The sequence below is a fragment of the Osmerus eperlanus genome, chromosome 1, assembly GCF_963692335.1.
Source record: "Osmerus eperlanus chromosome 1, fOsmEpe2.1, whole genome shotgun sequence".
NCBI classification, from domain to species: Eukaryota; Metazoa; Chordata; class Actinopteri; order Osmeriformes; family Osmeridae; genus Osmerus; species Osmerus eperlanus.
Window position 1 is genome coordinate 17501574 of NC_085018.1, and position 17301 is coordinate 17518874.

The window sequence follows — 17301 nt, forward strand, 5'->3', positions numbered from 1 at the left end:
TATCCGATGTCGAATAGACACTGGGTTGTGACCTACATTATTATTATTTCTTTATTCCGGACACACAAAAAACGGTCCATAGCACAGTCTATATGGTTGTGACCGTATCTTTTGGAGGCTATTCCTTTATCAAGGAATAAAGGCAAAAACTAAACAATGAATGTTTGAGGACTGACACTTTACCTTAAGGCTACTAATAAAATTATAAATGTGAAACAAAAAATAATAATCTAACAAAAATTACCCCCCTTGAATATTTTGTTGTCTCTAGTATCACTTAGCTATTCATGAAACTAGCGATTGTCGCAGTTAATCTGACGTGTTGAATTTGCCTGTAGTGGTGACGTGTCTCTAAAGTGCGTTCCTTTCAGCGGTGAGGTTTTCGCCGGTAGTATCTCTGAACCTGGACGGACACAAGCAGTCGAAGCAAGACCGCAGGCCTGTACAGAAGACATCATGGGGAGTAAGTATTGTTATCTGGAACGGATAGTGAAATAATATTATTTTTATGATGACGCAATCAATGCTTGCTACAGTAGCACGTATTTTAAAACGTTTCATCAAGTTCTGTGTGTGGTTAGCTGGTAGGCTAGGCTATATAGCTAGCCAGGATTGCTAGGTAGCTAACGTTAGCTGGTTATTACTTAATAGAAAAGTGACTTATCTCGTTGGGCTAGGTAAAGCCGCCTATAAAAAAAATATGTACTTTTGCATAACCGTTTAGTTAGCTATAAATACTCAAGCTAGCCATATTTTTCCATAAATTACTTGCTTACAGTAGTGTATGTGCCTGACACCCACTACATAGCTAGCTAATAGTAGTAGACAAACGGTAGTAGGCTAGCATTTTTCTTTTCCTCTTTGTCTAAAAAAACTATCAAACTAGTTATCGATTAACATGAGGCCTTGCAATTCATTGTCAGTGAGCGGACGTATGTTTTTATGAAGCTACATTGTAGTCTTGATGACAGCCAGCCCTCATTTAAAACTAGCGAGATGTCTTGCTACTAAACAAGCATACTTGCTCCACTACTACTACTAGAGACAAGAGCTATCAATGATGACGATGCATACTAATCAGTGTTGTTGAATCATAACCATTGCTTGTCAACCTTAATTTTCGACAAAGGTCGTGTCTTTTTTCGACATAACTGTGAAAGTAATTTAAACTTTTACCGACATTTTTGCCAGAATTTGAGAGTTTGAGAAGTATTTTTTGAAGAGAAGTGTTTTAGAGCAGCAATCGTACTTGCTTACTTGCAGAACACTTAAAAGTTTCTAGAACCGTTAAATCTGTGTTTGCACTTCCCGTTATGCCACGTCCACTTCCAGAGACGTTTTGCTCCAAGTAGACGAGCCTCTTGGTTAATGCCCTTTGGTCTTCTTTTCGCAGTTAAATTCTTGGAGGTGATAAAGCCGTTCTGTGCGGTATTACCCGAAATCCAGAAGCCAGAAAGAAAAGTAGGTTACTATTTATAAGCGCATTAGCTTATGTTTTGTCTTTTTACTGCAACATTGAAATCTTTGTAGTCTTCTGTCATTATTGCTTCAGGAAATTCTATATAGGCCTAACACTTGGCTTTAAACTGTCCGTCATTGCAGACCCCTCTAATGTGAAATATTGTCATTTACAGATTCAGTTTAGAGAGAAAGTACTATGGACCGCCATCACTCTCTTCATTTTCCTTGTTTGCTGTCAGGTAGGTTTCCTTATGGGCATGTCCTGTTTAAATACATTTAAAAAATACAAATCACACTTTAAGTCCTTTACAAATCACGCAGCTCATTGTGTGAACCCATTTTTTTTGCAGATCCCCCTGTTTGGCATTATGTCCTCTGACTCAGCTGATCCCTTCTACTGGATGAGGGTGATCTTGGCTTCCAACAGAGGTACATTGAAAGAATTGTATCTTTTCGTTGGTAGATGGTGGTGTATGTGGGGTCCTAATGAAAAGTAAGAAAGTCTTCCTTATCCTTCTGACAATGTCCTCTGCTCCCTCTCCCCAGGCACACTGATGGAGCTGGGTATCTCTCCCATCGTTACCTCTGGCCTCATCATGCAGCTGCTGGCTGGGGCTAAGATCATCGAAGTGGGGGATACCCCTAAAGACAGAGCCCTCTTTAACGGAGCGCAGAAATGTGAGGCCACAACTAACCTATTTTTCTTTCAAGTTGATTGTTTGTGGTTGTTTTCCAAAGTACTGCCTTTATAAGGTAACAGCATCTGTAACCTATTCTCATCTACGGCAGTGTTTGGTATGATCATCACCATTGGCCAGGCTATCGTTTACGTGATGACTGGCATGTATGGAGACCCCTCTGAAATGGGCGCTGGCATCTGCCTGCTTATTATCATTCAGGTGAGAATAGCCACCCCCCCATCACTCAACATATCTCAACCTTTTGCCTTAGTCCCAGTAAGGTGTATTTAGGTGAATGCTAACCCAGAGATCTTCATTCCAGCTGTTTGTAGCAGGTATGATTGTCCTGCTGCTGGATGAGCTGCTCCAGAAAGGATATGGTCTGGGCTCTGGTATCTCCCTGTTCATTGCCACCAACATCTGTGAAACTATCGTGTGGAAGGCCTTCAGCCCCACTACTGTCAACACTGGCAGAGGTGCGTGACAGTATATTGTTGATATACAATTAAGGATTAGAATAGCTGATTCAAAGCAAATCATACAAGCTTGATACTCAACTTTGTCTTGTGCAGGTACTGAGTTCGAGGGAGCCATCATTGCCCTCTTCCACCTCCTGGCTACCAGGACCGACAAGGTCCGTGCTTTGAGAGAGGCCTTCTACAGACAGAACCTGCCCAACCTCATGAACCTCATCGCCACTGTCTTCGTCTTTGCTGTAGTCATATACTTCCAGGTCAGTTACCTTACTGTCTCACTGGGTGGATCCAGTATGTGTGTCTCACACCTAGGTAGAACGCATTAGTTAGCAATCTCTGCCTAAAACGCTTGGACATTTATCACTTCTTCAGATCTACAGTATTTCATGTGATTGGATATGTGAGACCTTCTCACCTATCCCCTCTGCTCCTCTCAATAGGGTTTCAGGGTCGACCTGCCCATCAAGTCAGCTCGTTATCGTGGCCAGTACAACACCTATCCCATCAAGCTGTTCTACACCTCCAATATCCCCATTATCCTGCAGTCTGCTCTGGTATCCAACCTCTACGTCATTTCCCAGATGCTCTCCACGCGGTTCAACGGTAACTTCCTGGTCAACCTACTAGGCACCTGGTCGGTAAGTACACACCTAATTTATGCACATATTCGTACACATCTTGGCTTAATTTTGAATTGAATGTTCACTAGATCTCACTCAGATATTGTTTCCAGGACTCTACGACGAGCGGTCCAGCACGTGCCTATCCAGTAGGAGGCCTATGCTACTACCTTTCTCCTCCAGAGTCGTTTGGGTCAGTCCTAGACGATCCAGTTCACGCCTGCATCTACATTGTCTTCATGCTTGGATCCTGTGCCTTCTTCTCCAAGACTTGGATTGAGGTTTCTGGTTCTTCTGCCAAAGATGTAAGTACTGCTGTCTGTTTGTTGCAAGTGTACTTTCCCCCCAATTGTTATATTAAATGTCGATTTATTTTTATGTTAACCTACTTTTTCACTAAATCTGGTCAGTGTGTGATAAGATCCTGTGATGTTTTGTCCACCAGGTGGCCAAGCAGCTGAAGGAGCAGCAGATGGTCATGAGGGGACACAGGGAGACCTCCATGGTCCATGAACTCAACAGGTAGGCACAACCTGGGTCAGATGACTGAGCGGTTAGGTAGTCGGGCTATTAATCAGAAGGTTGTTGGTTCGATTCCTGTCCTTGGGCAAGGCACTTCACCCTACTTGCCTCGGGGAGAATGTCCCTGTACTTACTGTAAGTCCCTCTGGATAAGAGCGTCTGCTAAATGACTAAATGTAACCCTTCATCTGTTCCATTTATCCACCTGTGACATAACTAGCTAGACCAATCACTTACAGAGACCTTGTAGTAAGCCATTAACTATGTGTCGGCCTGGAAATGTCCTCCTAAATCTCCCCTAATGTGTGTTCTAGGTACATTCCCACAGCAGCTGCCTTTGGTGGGCTCTGTATTGGTGGCCTGTCTGTCATGGCAGATTTCCTTGGTGCTATAGGGTCTGGAACAGGTATCCTGTTGGCTGTTACCATCATCTACCAGTACTTTGAGATCTTTGTAAAGGAGCAGAGTGAAATGGGCAGTATGGGGGCCCTTCTCTTCTAGATGATCCACAGACACCTTCTCACCAACTTTGTAATGCACATGGACACACCCCAGAGCAGTCCCACCATCGATATCTTCAATATAATTCACTCATTTTGTTTATTTTAAAATGTACCCAATCTGTATCCATATTGTGAAAGTTTTTCTAAACTATTCTAAGGTGGCTCTTAGAAGACATACTTGAAGACAAACTGTTGAAGTATGGAGGTGGTAAAGTAGGTCTACATCTTGACATTCACAACAACTCGGTTTATCTATTTAACATGCAGACCCACTTCTGTTTTTCATTTTATCTTTGTACATCAGTTTTCCTGATGCCTGACACGGGTTGACTGCTCAACCCGTGTCAGGCTGTAAGGAACGAGCTGAACATGAAGTGTTAATGATGAAGCAGCTTTGTCTGTACCCAGACTGTGATTAGAGGCCTTTAAATACAGGCTGACTAGGCTTAGCTTAGGCCAGTCACTAAACTACAGTTCAAAATAGTATGCGTTAGAATATATATATTTTTTGTTGTCATTATCGCCATTACCTTCATTGGTATGATAGTGTACTTTTACAGTATCTTTTGACAAAACATTCTTTATGGGTTGTGTTGAAGGACCACTGATGGTATGCAAGGTGTGGTTTTGCCAGGCTTATAAGTTCGAAATCATACCACGTGTGTCTGCCTGAATAGTGACCTTGTTGCAAAACTGACCTTAAAAGTGGGTTAGTAAAAGTAGTGGAGGGTACAGGGCTCTTGATGTGGTCCAGATTTGTTAAATACAAATATTCACTTTTTTTGTGTGTGAATGTGTGCAATGGCAGTGACACTGACTGTGGGGCTTATTCTGTTGAGTAGTGTTATGAATCTTGATGCCACGTTCCTTCCCATCACCCACTTGTAAGATTTGGGTGAGGAGATTTGTTTTCTGTTTGTGTGTTTTTATTTTTTATTTGTCTGCTTTGAGCATGACTGTAAGAAACACTTTCACACCATGTGGATGTTGGTTTTCTGTATATATGCCATGCATTGAGAAGTGTAAAATAGACGTCTTTTGAAACTGTAAAAAAAGAAAAATGCTGACCTGAACAAATGTATTCTGGAGAGAAAATATAATTCTCAATAAAAGCTCATTTTGTGGAACATTTCTCTGTTATTTGTCTTTGAGAGGTGGAAATCCCAGGGGGACACAACCCCCCCCCCATCCTGGGAAAAAGGATTTGTCCCCCCTATACAATAAATCACTAACATATTTCAATGTAGGCTATGTGTTATAGCAGTAATTTTGGTGTCCCCCTCAGGAATTGCTCTTGAGAAAATGTCATATAATTGTCCCCCCCTAAAATGATAGCAGATTTTCGCCACTGGAGATGAGGATAACCCAGTAGCTACATTTACTAAATAGGTCAGTCGTAATTTGCAGTATGACTGCTTCAAAATGAATGGATCAAGATTACAGATTATATAGTAATTATAATTACTAATTTAGTTTATCTGTTTTCTGTGGGAATAAGACTGGTCAGTGCCAGCATGAAATAACTAGAGTTAAACAGAACATGGATATTAACAGCTGCAATATCAAATGAACAATTAAATAAGTGTCGTCCTAACTTGTAGTCATTAACAACTCAAACTGTGAAGGCATTAACATGTGGAGGTCATGCAGTCCGACAATCAATTAATTGCCTACTAACGTCTATGTTCACGTTTATCTTTGTGGATTTAAAATTCAGTTCAAATCTCTCATTCTTTGTGTAGAATTTGTGATTGTTATATTTTAAACGTCTTGAATTCGACTTTTGTTCAGGAACATAGAACGGCTGCTCAATGGGGCTTTCCATAATACGTACTGACGTCATTGTGCACGCTGTGGCGACAACGTGAGTTGTGTCAGTAAAAGGGTAGTTGTGAAACCGGCTCTAACAAGACCATAGTTGCATCTTCAAGATTGGGTTGTAAGCTATCAACCTTGAGAATCACTTCCGGAAACCCAGGACCGTGGTGATAAATTGGACAATAAAAGATTGCACGATCAAATCTGGACGAATATGTCCTCGATCAAGGAGGAAGGTAACAGACTCAGCTAAAGTAGCTAACATCAGTAGCTAGCTAGCTAGCAAGCTAACCACTACTACTACTAGAACCATGCTGAACATCTTCTAGCTAGCTCATTATTAAGACTTGTGATATCCATCGACTCTAGCTTGTCGTAGCTATGATAATGCTTGAAGTGCGGTATATTGATCTTCTACTATTGAGTAGGCTAGATCTATTGATCATGCTTTAAGTATTGATCGAGGAAAATCCCAACTTTCCTGTAACCCACACAGGTAAAGACCGTATCATCTTTGTCACCAAGGAGGAACATGAGACTCCGAGTAGTGCAGAGCTCATAGAGGAGGATCCCAATGATCCCTATGAGGAACGAGGTGAGTGTGGAGACAAAGTATATTCTGTTGATCACCTAAAATGAGCTTTTTAACATGTTATGCTACCTTGTGTTAACACACTCTGTTTGACCCCTTTCAGCACTGTGTATGGACAGTATTTTTTATTTGGAACCTGCTTTTTATAATTTTTATTTCCTGATACCATGCCACAATGTACCTACTACTACAATGATGCTACCCCCTCCCATCTTGTCTTAGGTCTGATCCTGCCAAGCGGAGAGATCAACTGGAATTGCCCGTGTTTAGGTGGGATGGCAAGTGGTCCTTGTGGGACAACATTCAAAGATGCCTTCTCCTGCTTCCACTACAGCAAGGAGGAGGTGAAGGGCTCTGACTGCCTGGAGCAGTTTAAGGGCATGCAGGAGTGTATGCAGCGCTACCCTGAGCTTTACCCCCAGGAGGACGAGAAGAAAACACAGGGAGGGGCTGATAAAACACAACCATCCTTGCAAGACTCTTCCACTGACCCAGCCACAGATTCTGAACCCACAACATCCCCCGAACCCACAACTTCCCCTGAACAAGACACTAGCCCCACACCGTCCTCCCCCCCTGCTGACACCACAATACCACTCCGTTCAGAAAGCTCCTTGTCAGGCTAAAGACTGATCTTTCTCATCATTTCAGTGGAAGTGGGGTTATTTCTTGTGGGTCTTCATTTATTTACTGGTCAAATGCTTGTTTTTGTGGAGGTGTTTGGGGGTGTTACTGATTATTTAAAAATATGATCAATTAAAGTATTTACTACCCACCCCCCAATAGTCTGCACAAGTTGTCTCTTTTGGTACCCCTGTAAAAAATTAAAAACATGTTTAATTGTAAAAGTCTCCCCCAAATGAGTTTTAGATAATTACATTTTATAATAATTGGTTGGGTGTCTACTTACTACTTTTGTACATCTGTTCATGCCTGTGGCTTTCCTTTTTGTATTTGTAGATTTTCACTTGCCATGTTTGGCAGTGAATCCAGATAAATGCAGTCAGTCAAAGCCTGCAGAAGACTGTCAAATGGGAAAATGCTGTAAAATTCCATTATCAGTAAGTCATTTTAGCCATCCTCTTCCCCATGGGACTTGAGCTTGAATATAAGCACTATAATTGAGATTCCTACCTCTTTTGACTTCGTTTGACTGACTTTTGAACTGTCTGATTATTGTATAATGAGATTATTGATAAGTAAAATGACTGAACTGGCTTGAAGTAAAGGATGAAGTAAGGGGTTATAGATGTGATAATAAATTGTATTATTTCTTGATTTTGTGTTTCTTGAGAATGTGTAACCTCAGGGTAGAACCTACTGTTGAACCAAGCTCACCGTTGTATTACATAGGAATGTTTTTACTGCAGGAATCCTAGCTGGGGCTAGTAGTATTGTTAGAGGGGCCAGTTACATGAAACATTATTTTCATAATGCCTGCAATGCAGTGAAGGAAATTAACAGGAAAAAGACCAAGTTAATAATTGTTCAAACTCTACATTTAGGGCCACAAGGGGGTACAAGCTTGTTGTTGTTACAGAGGCACTGGTCCCCACTGGTCAAAGGTTTCTGTGACATGTTGATGTGAATGAGGTTTTTTGTGTGTAACAGTTACATATTTTAGCCAGGGAGGTCAGAGATCATCTACAGTGTTTGTCCACTGAAGTGTGTGCGACAACATGTTCAACATTAGGTAAATTATTTCCAGACACACTGCTCTGTTCCACCCCTGGTATTGGCAGCCCAAAAACCCAAACAGCCAATGAAAGAGACATGAGGGTGACCCCCACCCCAACGTATACAGGTAGCTGTTCTAAAGACAGAAGGTGCTTATCTGAGACTGGACACTGCAGTGAGGTTCAGAGCTGCCCTTTCACTCTGTCCAACCCTACTGATCTTTCATCTCTAAGTGTGACTGCACAGCGTACAGGATGTCAAACCTGAAGGAGATTTGTAGTGGGCTTCCCTTGGACCCTATGCCTGTCAACCAGGGTCGAGATCCCAGCATACCACATGCACCTGTCCGGACCCCCAACCTCACGCCAGATGAGGAGCGGGTGAGTAAATACTATATCTGTTGTAGTTATTTAGGATAGATTAGCTTTCAAAGAGAAGTTCTTGATCTCCACTATGTACGTTTCCAACAGCATTTCAACTCTACAAATCATATAATCCTGAGTAGGATCACAAAAGTGTGATGATTCTTTATGAAAGTAGTAGAAAACATGCCAAATAAACGATTGGTATGATATCATGCTTTCTCCCAAACAAGCAGATTCCTCTAGACTTCAAATTAGGAGCAAAGACCACAGTCAATGATTAAGAGAGATAAGAGAGGTGTTCCAACTGTTGGGAAAACAAAAGAGAGAGGGTTGAAGATTCGTTAGGGCTGTCTCCTTTAGGCATTATGTGGTTTCCATACACATACACCTTGCATATAAAGAAATACAAAAATATCTGACTAGCCAATATTCAAACTGCAACTAAATATTTCTCTGTCTCTCCCTCTCTGTTTAGCTGGCCTTGAGGAACTCCCTGCGTTACTTTCCTCCTTCTCACCACTCCATACTGGCTGCTGAGTTTGCCCAGGAGCTCAGACAGTATGGACACATCTACATGTACCGTTTCTGTCCCCGCATTCTCATGAGGTGATGTCATATACGTGTTAAGTTCAGAGCTTTCATGTAATCTCCCTTTCACAGACCTGCTGTGACACATACACCCATACTTGAGAACCAACCCCCACATCACATTCATGGTGTATTCTGTGTTTGTGTGTGTGATCCCCCAGGGCTTACCCAATAGACCAGTACCCCTGTCGAACACGTCAAGCAGCCTCCATCATGCTCATGATAATGAACAACCTGGATCCAGCAGTAGCCCAGGTAACTATTGTCTCATCAGCTCACCTCCTCCTGGCAACCCTTGCCTTAAAGGCCAACATGGGAAGAGCTATTTGTCATGTTGTATAAACCAATGCTATTACCGTAGTGCACGTCCAAACATACACTATCCAAATGCTGTGGGCAGTGATGCAGTTGTCACAGAACTGAATAGCAGACATTACAATGATGTAACATGTCTCCATAAGAGTTTTGACCTCTTTACTCTATACTTCTATTGTTCAGTATCCTCAAGAGCTGGTCACCTATGGAGGAAATGGACAAGTGTTCAGTAACTGGGCCCAGGTAAGCCTAGGGCGAAATTTGCCTTTGAGCAGCTAAGAGTACGTGTTCTGACTTTGTGTGTGTACACGTCTACGTGTGTGTGTGTGTGTGTGTAGTTCCGTCTGGTGATGCACTACCTGAGTGAGATGACAGAGGAGCAGACTTTGGTGATGTACAGTGGTCACCCGATGGGGCTGTTTCCCAGCCTAGCCTCCTCTCCACGTGCCATCATCACCAACGGAATGGTAAGGCTGACACATCGCCTCACCGCCATGTGCTGATATCAGATTGGTTGTTTCACGTTACATGTTTTTTTCACCTTACACCCTTCTCAGGTCATCCCAAATTACTCCTCAAGAGAACAGTATGAAAAGATGTTTGCTCTAGGAGTATCAATGTAAGTACTCATCTTATATACTCATGCCCCTCTTCTCCTGTGAGTTTTCTCCTGTGTTGACCACATTTATAAGTGTGTGTGTTCCCCAGGTATGGTCAGATGACTGCTGGTAGTTATTGCTACATTGGGCCTCAGGGGATTGTCCACGGCACCATGGTGAGTCCATTCAGTCAACAGTAAGAGCTGCTAATACCTTGGAAACCTTTGATATTGGTTTAATTTCCCTTTATCTCTCTTTCCCTCTCTGTAGCTGACACTGTTAAATGCAGGACGGAGATACCTTGGGTCAGGGGACATGCAGGGCCGTGTGTTTGTGACCTCAGGCCTGGGGGGCATGAGCGGTGCTCAGGCTAAGGCAGCAGTCATCGCTGGCTGTATAGGAGTTATTGCTGAGGTCAGTTAACCGATAAGGATCTTAGAAATGACCGGTTAGTTGTATTATAGTGACTGATGTTTTAAATTCAATATAAGATCAGTATGTTTAAACAATCTGTGGTTTGGGGATGACTGGGTCTCCTCTAGGTGGATGAGGCTCCTTTGAAGAAGAGACATGAGCAGGGCTGGTTGATGGAGGTCACCAGTGATATGGATCGATGCATCCAGCGCATTAGGTAAAATTGTAAATGGAAAATGTAAATGTAAATTGTGACAGCAGAAAACCTTCAGAAATTCACATCCTTAACCAGTGACAATGTAGCCTGTGTATGTTTGTTGTGTCTTCATACTGTTAGTGTCAGTACTAGATTGTCCTTGTGATTCTACAGAGAGTGTAAGACCACAAATACTCCACTCAGTCTGGGTTACCATGGCAACATAGTGGACCTATGGTAAGTAGGGGATGGCATTCACATATAAAGCAGCATTACCCAGATCAGAATCACACTGTACTACTTCAGTATATAGACCATTCCATCATCTCCCCGGTGACAGGGAGAGACTGTTGAAGGAGTATGAGTGTACAGGGGAGCTGCTTGTGGACCTGGGTTCTGACCAGACTTCCCTTCACAACCCCTTCAGTGGAGGCTATTACCCCGTCCAGCTCACCCTCCGCCAAGCCAACCAAGTCATGGCCACCGACCCCAGTCGCTTCCGCACCATGGTGCACGAGAGGTCGGAAAAGGACATTTTGACAAACACACACCACATTAAGGCTGATAATGCTTCAGTTGTGCTCTGTGTATATCCAATTAAAAGGATGAACATAAATCTATAGATAAATGTGGTTATTTAATAGAAAGTGCGAGGGACAAAAGTAGGTCTGTTTTTGTTAATGGGTAAGAGGATAATCTATATTTCTCTTTCTCCAGTCTGTGTAGGCAGGTAGCAGCCATCAACAAGCTGTCAGATGCCGGAATGTTCTTCTGGGACTATGGAAATGCCTTTCTTCTGGAGGCCAAGAGAGCTGGTTAGTCTCACAGTACTCACAGAACACACGCACCACGACACTGCTGGGTCCATTGTCACAGGTGGACGGGTAAGCTGGTTTCCGTCTCTGTTTTCAGGGGCAGAGGTAGAGAAGAGTGGAGGTGGAGCCACCGAGTTCCGCTACCCCTCCTACGTGCAGCACATCATGGGGTGAGGCTTTTGGAAGGTCATGCTTTAAGCAGGCATTGAGCGATAAAGGGTCTACAACCAGGAACAAACTGTCGGAGATCCTATGGATATATGAAATCTCTCAACCCCTATAGATTTGTACACAAACCATAGACTCTTCTCCCCTCAGTGACATATTTTCCCTGGGTTTCGGGCCCTTCCGGTGGGTCTGCACTTCTGGGAAACCCTGTGACCTGGCGCTGACTGATGACATTGCCGCCACCGTCCTGGAGGAGATCAGCGCAAACGTGACTGAGCGTGTGCGGCAGCAGTATGATGACAACATCCGCTGGATCCGTGAGGCGGGAAAACATAATATGGTAAAGACTTTCCAATCATTCACAAAACTCTAATCTCATTGTGCAAATTGTCATGATATAAACGCTGTGGTTGACTGGGTGCCGGTGCATGTGTAGGTGGTGGGTTCCCAAGCCAGGATCCTCTACTCAGACCAGAAAGGCAGAGTCTGCATCGCCTTAGCCATCAATCAAGCTATTGCTGATGGAAGGGTTTCGGTAAAATAATTGATTTTGTGTCACATTTTTATTCTGTCCATGCTATAAGGCTCTATAGTGTTTGTTTTAGGGTTCAGTGAACATTATTCACGGAAGTGTACCTCTTCTCTGTCTAGGCTCCTGTTGTTATCAGCAGAGACCATCATGATGTCAGTGGCACAGACAGCCCCTTTAGAGAGACCTCCAATGTGTATGATGGGTCAGCCTTCTGCGCAGGTGCACCACAGTTCTACACACCAACCAATGATCAAACACGCTGTAATAATTTGCCTGTAAATGACAGTAGCATGAATCTACTAGAACCACAGCAGATGTTAGACCGATCAAACATTGTGACCATGACACGCTCCATCTCTCTCCCCTGCCAGACATGGCTGTCCAGAACTTTGTAGGCGATGCATTCCGAGGAGCAACCTGGGTTTCCCTGCACAACGGAGGAGGAGTTGGCTGGTAAGGCCTGAGTCCTGCCTCCTTTATCTATCCAGTCTATCATCTATGAAAGTGTTCCTGATGTACAACACAAAGCCCACAAATAACACACTTTGTAGAGAACCTGAAACAGATTGCTGTGTGTCCCTCCAGGGGTGAGGTGATCAATGGAGGCTTTGGCCTGCTTCTGGACGGATCCAGAGAGGCAGCCAAGCGTGCCACTCTCATGCTCAACTGGGATGTGTCCAATGGGGTAAGGCCCTTAACAGGATGTGTCCAATGGGGTAAGGCCCTTAACTGGATGTGTCCAATGGGGTAAGGCCCTAAACAGGATGTGTCCAATGGGGTAAGGCCCTAAACAGGATGTGTCCAATGGGGTAAGGCCCTAAACAGGATGTGTCCAATGGGGTAAGGGCCTTAACTGGATGTGCCCAATGGGGTAAGGCCCTTAACTGGATGTGTGAAGGATCTAATCTGTGTTGGGAAAATCACGGGTTTATGACACATGAAATCATTAGTCAAGTGTCAAAAACCTGTAGTTTTGTGTGGGATCGGTACAGTATGCACTTCTTCATCTACTCTAACCTTCGTTTGTCTGGTTCCTCCAGGTGGCTCGGCGGTGCTGGTCTGGGAACTCTAACGCCTACGAGACCATACAGCGCACTATGGAGACGCAGCAGCAATTGCGTGTCACTATGCCCTTCCCTGTTCAAGATGAAAATGTGTTAGACCGTGCCCTACAGGGATAGCCCACACCTAACTCAAAGAACACTGCAGAGACCAACTGTAACAAGCTTGTCATTCATGCCAATCAACTTGATAAATGTATATACATCAGAAGGAAACCCCCAATGTATGTTCATCAACTGCCTTAGTTTAGTGAACTCGTTTTTATTAACAATAAATTAACGTATGCTATAATGCTTATAGATGACTGTAGTGTGGCTGTGGCTATTACTGCATTCAACTTAACGTTTTAAAAAGAAAAAATACACAAACCAATTGTTCTTGTACCGCTATTTTCTCTGGTGTAGGCTGAATTGCTTTGTAGAATTCTAACAAGTCAAATAGAATGCCGTTGCGCAATACAAGGACTATTGCCAAGGTTACCATGCGTAAACAATCCTCAGTCAGACAGGGCCCAAGAAAATAATTGACTGGGTCTGTGAATCCACGTCCCTGAAAGTTAATCTTGGCGTTTTTTAAATTGTCAATGCGTGTAGGCCTATCTATAGTCTAATGTATTTTTAACCTAGATGTATAATGTCAACCAATGACATAGTAAATATGGTTGACTTGAAGATAAAAGAGCAACTAAAAGGAATTAAAAAGAGAGACTTATCACAGACATATTTTTATAAGATGGCATGCAGAGCGTTCGGCCCAGCGAAAACTCGAAACAGGGTTATTATCGCACAACCAATGCGTAGGTTGAATTCCATTCAGGTGCCTTCGAAGCAGATGACAAGTACCAAAAATCGAAGCGTTCCTGTGGTTGCGCCTGGAATAGGGGACCGAGACCACGGGGTATTGCTGACGACTATGCTACCAGGAAAAGATGTTGCTAATCATCGAGACTGGGTTGAGCAACGGAGGGTCTTTCGCAAGGAGCTCGATAATATCGGGAACTTGTCAAAGTGGCTTCACGCCAAGCCGACAGTAACCGAGCTTGAAATGCTTGTAGTTGAGAGAGAGAAAAACACAGAGAAAACTCCCTCACCAAAGGTTTGGAGTTTTTTTGTATACATCCCCAGATAGACTACTCGCAAGGTGGGATTCGTTTGTATTGTCTATAGCCTGCTAAAAGTTCTGAACACATTTAAGACGAGTTCAAAAAAGTATGTTCTCTCCAGAGCGGAGCAGGTGCCGTCGAGACTCGTCCATCGCTTTGGAACATTGATTCAAGGGAGTGGAAGGGTAGGCCTAATTCCCAGCAGAGCAAACTTAAAGAAATTAAACGGTATCTCAGCACCAACGAGCTGTGCACGAATGAGATAGCCAAACGTCCAGACAAACATGGCACCGGGAAGATCATTAGCCGGGAGGACCTGCGATCTGCTTTGGAGAAGGTATTAATTTAATTCAAGACTTTCAATGCCTAAACCTAAATTGTGATGTCATCATCTAAAATGATGTGTATTTGTGACCAGGAGGGAATCCCAATGGCTCCTGAGCGCCTGGATAAGCTAGTGTCCTATCTGATTGGAAGGGAGGGGGACTCATTGACAGTGAAGAACCTGGCTAAGGATATCAAGGCTTGGAGCCAGGACATTGTGATCAGGACAAGCAATGCCAACTGCAGTCTGGCAGAGACCGATGATCTTCCCCTTTACTTGCCAGAGGACACTTGCCTGGAGAGGGGGGTAGCCATGGGAGAGACAGGGAATGTGAGGATCAGTGAGCAGTATGCCCCTTGTCTTCCAGGTAGGTAGCCTATTCAACACCAGTTCTAACCCTGAATTACAGCTATAAAATTAACCCTTGTCAGTGCCGCCCTTCACTCCCCCCCCCCCCCTCACTTTTGTTCCTCCACTCCTGTCCGTGTATCTCAGAGCAACAGCTATGTAACCAGAGATCTCTGCTAGCTCGGACGAGTCGCCTCTGTCCGCAGCGACTGTCCCATGTCAAACCTGAGCTGAGTCAGAGTACGCCACCGCAGTCGCAGGAGGAGCAAGCTTGCATCCTGCAGCACCGGCGCTCCAGGGGGATGGTGAGGGATTAGAGCTACTGTTGAGCTGGGCTTAAAGAACGCTGTCCTTGTTGACTGGTGTCAATCTCTTTTCTTTGTTTAAGTTGCTCTTCAGCTTGGGTTTCAACAACACAAGGTGTGTTGTAGTTTCAGACGGTTGGAGACTATATAGGAATTGCCTGTCACTTGAATTAGAATGGTGCCGTGGTTCAAATCTGTCCACTGGCATCCTGACCTCTGTTCCTTGTTTCCAGGAGGGGATGCGTGATGAAGAGGTGCTGGCTATCATGAAGATGCTATGCCAGAGTGATCCCAGGCAGGACGCCCACTCCCAGCCGTCCTCTCTGGGAGGGAGCACAGGCCTGGCTGTGGACCGCTTCAGGAGGCAGTGTTTAGGGGAGTACCTGGACACACTGGATCAGTGTCGCAAAAAGGGAGTTTCTGTCAGTCAGTCCTCATTGGAGAAAGGTGAGCCAGACAATACAGGCATGCAGTACCCAGACAAGCATGAGACATCCAAACTTAGAACTAATACTACTAATGCAACTGATCTAAAAAATATCATTGGCTATCTGCAACACATTTACGTCAGATGCTTGAGTACAGAGCTTATGATCATCGCCTATGAGAAGGATCAAAAGTATTTCAATCAAAACATTGTGTGCTCTCCAGTGCTCCTGCACCCGGGGGATTATAATGTGGGGGGTCCAGAGCGTCCTGTACTGAGGCAGGCAGGGTCCACCCCGCTCCCAGGCTGTGGGGGCCGTCTAAGGGGCTGGCTCAGCTGGGACCATGGAGCCACCCCCCAGGAGGAGAAGGAAGAGCAAGATAGCCAAGAGGAAGCAGCCACACACAAAGTCCCCAAACTGATGTGAGTTATGGATGGTTGTACTATAATAACACTAACAACAGGAGAATAACACAGTTATTAACAACAATGCATGGCACAGACTGTATTTCATGTGTATGTCACATTGTCACATCATATCTCCCCTTTCCCTTCCCAGGCCTGTGTACCCCTCCAGAAGATCAGTCCACCGGAAGCCCAAGATGATGACCCTGTCTACTGGTCTTGCTGAGGTTGGGCATAAGACTGAGTGCTGGATGACCAGAGAGGAGTATATTCGGATGTCCAGGTAGGCATGACACATTTTAGTCTTTTTTTTTTTTTTTTTAACACATCCTTAAAGACTTTTATCTAACAGTGTGGGTACATTTTTAATATTCAGGAACTTTGTGCATCGATAGAGTTGAGATGATCACTTGATTTTCATTTCTTTTGGGAATGTATTCAAACCATAAGTTAACATAGTATCTGGACTCTAATACAATGTATGTGTGTTGAATCTGAATCAGAAACAAGGAGCCCTCCTACCGACGTGCCAACCCTAATGCTTTCTGGCCTGGCCAGGATGACCATGTCAGACTCTACCTGCCCCAGGTGGGCATTTCCCCTCAGGAAGTTCTCTTCCAGCACATCGTCCGCTCTCCAGCTCCCAGCCGTGGGAACTGGCCCATTAACAGCCAAGGATACTCCACCTCAGGAGACATCGATGGACATAAGGCCTACACTCTGTAGATCTAGGTCAATCCTCTCGATTGATCCAATATTAATTTTTCTATTGAGAGTGTATTATACCAAATTAGGTTTATTTCGTTTTTGGAGGTAATCACTGGAATATTGCAGAAGTATTTATGAAGGGTCATTTTTGATCTTCACCAGTGTAGTGGGAACTGAGGATATACTCTAAAAATACTGTTTTTTTACGATGTGTGAATAAAAAAAATTCTTAAAAGAAGGGGGTATACTCTGTATTCTCTACTTTGTTATACACTAGA

At 43.9% G+C, this 17301-nt stretch overlaps 4 protein-coding genes across 4 annotated transcripts; all 4 read left to right on the plus strand.

Moving 5' to 3' along the window:
- The first annotated feature begins 315 nt into the window (after window positions 1-315).
- On the plus strand, window positions 316-5389 carry sec61a1a (SEC61 translocon subunit alpha 1a). Its single transcript, XM_062465023.1, has 12 exons — window positions 316-463; window positions 1394-1461; window positions 1635-1700; window positions 1812-1890; window positions 2008-2139; window positions 2251-2360; window positions 2464-2617; window positions 2714-2874; window positions 3058-3255; window positions 3351-3542; window positions 3683-3759; window positions 4074-5389. Exons 1-12 carry the CDS (start codon window positions 457-459, stop codon window positions 4258-4260), a joined length of 1431 nt encoding a protein of 476 aa, XP_062321007.1. The 5' UTR covers window positions 316-456; the 3' UTR covers window positions 4261-5389.
- Window positions 5390-6067: 678 nt separating this feature from the next.
- chchd4b (coiled-coil-helix-coiled-coil-helix domain containing 4b) lies at window positions 6068-7950 on the plus strand. Its single transcript, XM_062473500.1, has 3 exons — window positions 6068-6316; window positions 6577-6675; window positions 6895-7950. The coding sequence occupies exons 1-3, from the start codon at window positions 6295-6297 to the stop codon at window positions 7296-7298; spliced, it is 525 nt and encodes a 174-aa protein (XP_062329484.1). The 5' UTR covers window positions 6068-6294; the 3' UTR covers window positions 7299-7950.
- A 346-nt stretch (window positions 7951-8296) lies between these two features.
- On the plus strand, window positions 8297-13676 carry uroc1 (urocanate hydratase 1). Its single transcript, XM_062465037.1, has 19 exons — window positions 8297-8729; window positions 9190-9320; window positions 9464-9557; window positions 9801-9860; window positions 9956-10084; window positions 10175-10236; window positions 10326-10392; window positions 10487-10630; window positions 10759-10847; window positions 11001-11063; window positions 11167-11346; window positions 11544-11641; window positions 11739-11811; window positions 11960-12149; window positions 12246-12344; window positions 12461-12560; window positions 12713-12794; window positions 12927-13026; window positions 13382-13676. Exons 1-19 carry the CDS (start codon window positions 8604-8606, stop codon window positions 13520-13522), a joined length of 2028 nt encoding a protein of 675 aa, XP_062321021.1. The 5' UTR covers window positions 8297-8603; the 3' UTR covers window positions 13523-13676.
- Window positions 13677-13836: 160 nt separating this feature from the next.
- Window positions 13837-17257, plus strand: si:dkey-197j19.5 (EF-hand calcium-binding domain-containing protein 12). Its single transcript, XM_062465048.1, has 8 exons — window positions 13837-14498; window positions 14627-14842; window positions 14924-15197; window positions 15326-15483; window positions 15717-15930; window positions 16135-16333; window positions 16470-16598; window positions 16819-17257. The coding sequence occupies exons 1-8, from the start codon at window positions 14037-14039 to the stop codon at window positions 17039-17041; spliced, it is 1875 nt and encodes a 624-aa protein (XP_062321032.1). The 5' UTR covers window positions 13837-14036; the 3' UTR covers window positions 17042-17257.
- Window positions 17258-17301: the final 44 nt, after the last annotated feature.

Coding starts and splice junctions, on each gene's coding strand:
- chchd4b (XM_062473500.1), top strand. CDS start 6,295: ATGTCCTCGATCAAGGAGGAAG. Junction 6,317..6,576: donor GTCCTCGATCAAGGAGGAAG/GTAACAGACTCA, acceptor TAACCCACACAG/GTAAAGACCGTATCATCTTT. Junction 6,676..6,894: donor TGATCCCTATGAGGAACGAG/GTGAGTGTGGAG, acceptor ATCTTGTCTTAG/GTCTGATCCTGCCAAGCGGA.
- uroc1 (XM_062465037.1), top strand. CDS start 8,604: ATGTCAAACCTGAAGGAGATTTGTAGTGGGCTTCCCTTGGACCCTATG. Junction 12,150..12,245: donor AGGCGGGAAAACATAATATG/GTAAAGACTTTC, acceptor GTGCATGTGTAG/GTGGTGGGTTCCCAAGCCAG. Junction 12,345..12,460: donor TTGCTGATGGAAGGGTTTCG/GTAAAATAATTG, acceptor TTCTCTGTCTAG/GCTCCTGTTGTTATCAGCAG.
- si:dkey-197j19.5 (XM_062465048.1), top strand. CDS start 14,037: ATGTCAACCAATGACATAGTAAATATGGTTGACTTGAAGATAAAAGAG. Junction 14,499..14,626: donor AGAAAACTCCCTCACCAAAG/GTTTGGAGTTTT, acceptor TGTTCTCTCCAG/AGCGGAGCAGGTGCCGTCGA. Junction 16,599..16,818: donor GAGTATATTCGGATGTCCAG/GTAGGCATGACA, acceptor AATCTGAATCAG/AAACAAGGAGCCCTCCTACC.
- sec61a1a (XM_062465023.1), top strand. Junction 1,462..1,634: donor TCCAGAAGCCAGAAAGAAAA/GTAGGTTACTAT, acceptor TGTCATTTACAG/ATTCAGTTTAGAGAGAAAGT. Junction 3,256..3,350: donor ACCTACTAGGCACCTGGTCG/GTAAGTACACAC, acceptor TATTGTTTCCAG/GACTCTACGACGAGCGGTCC.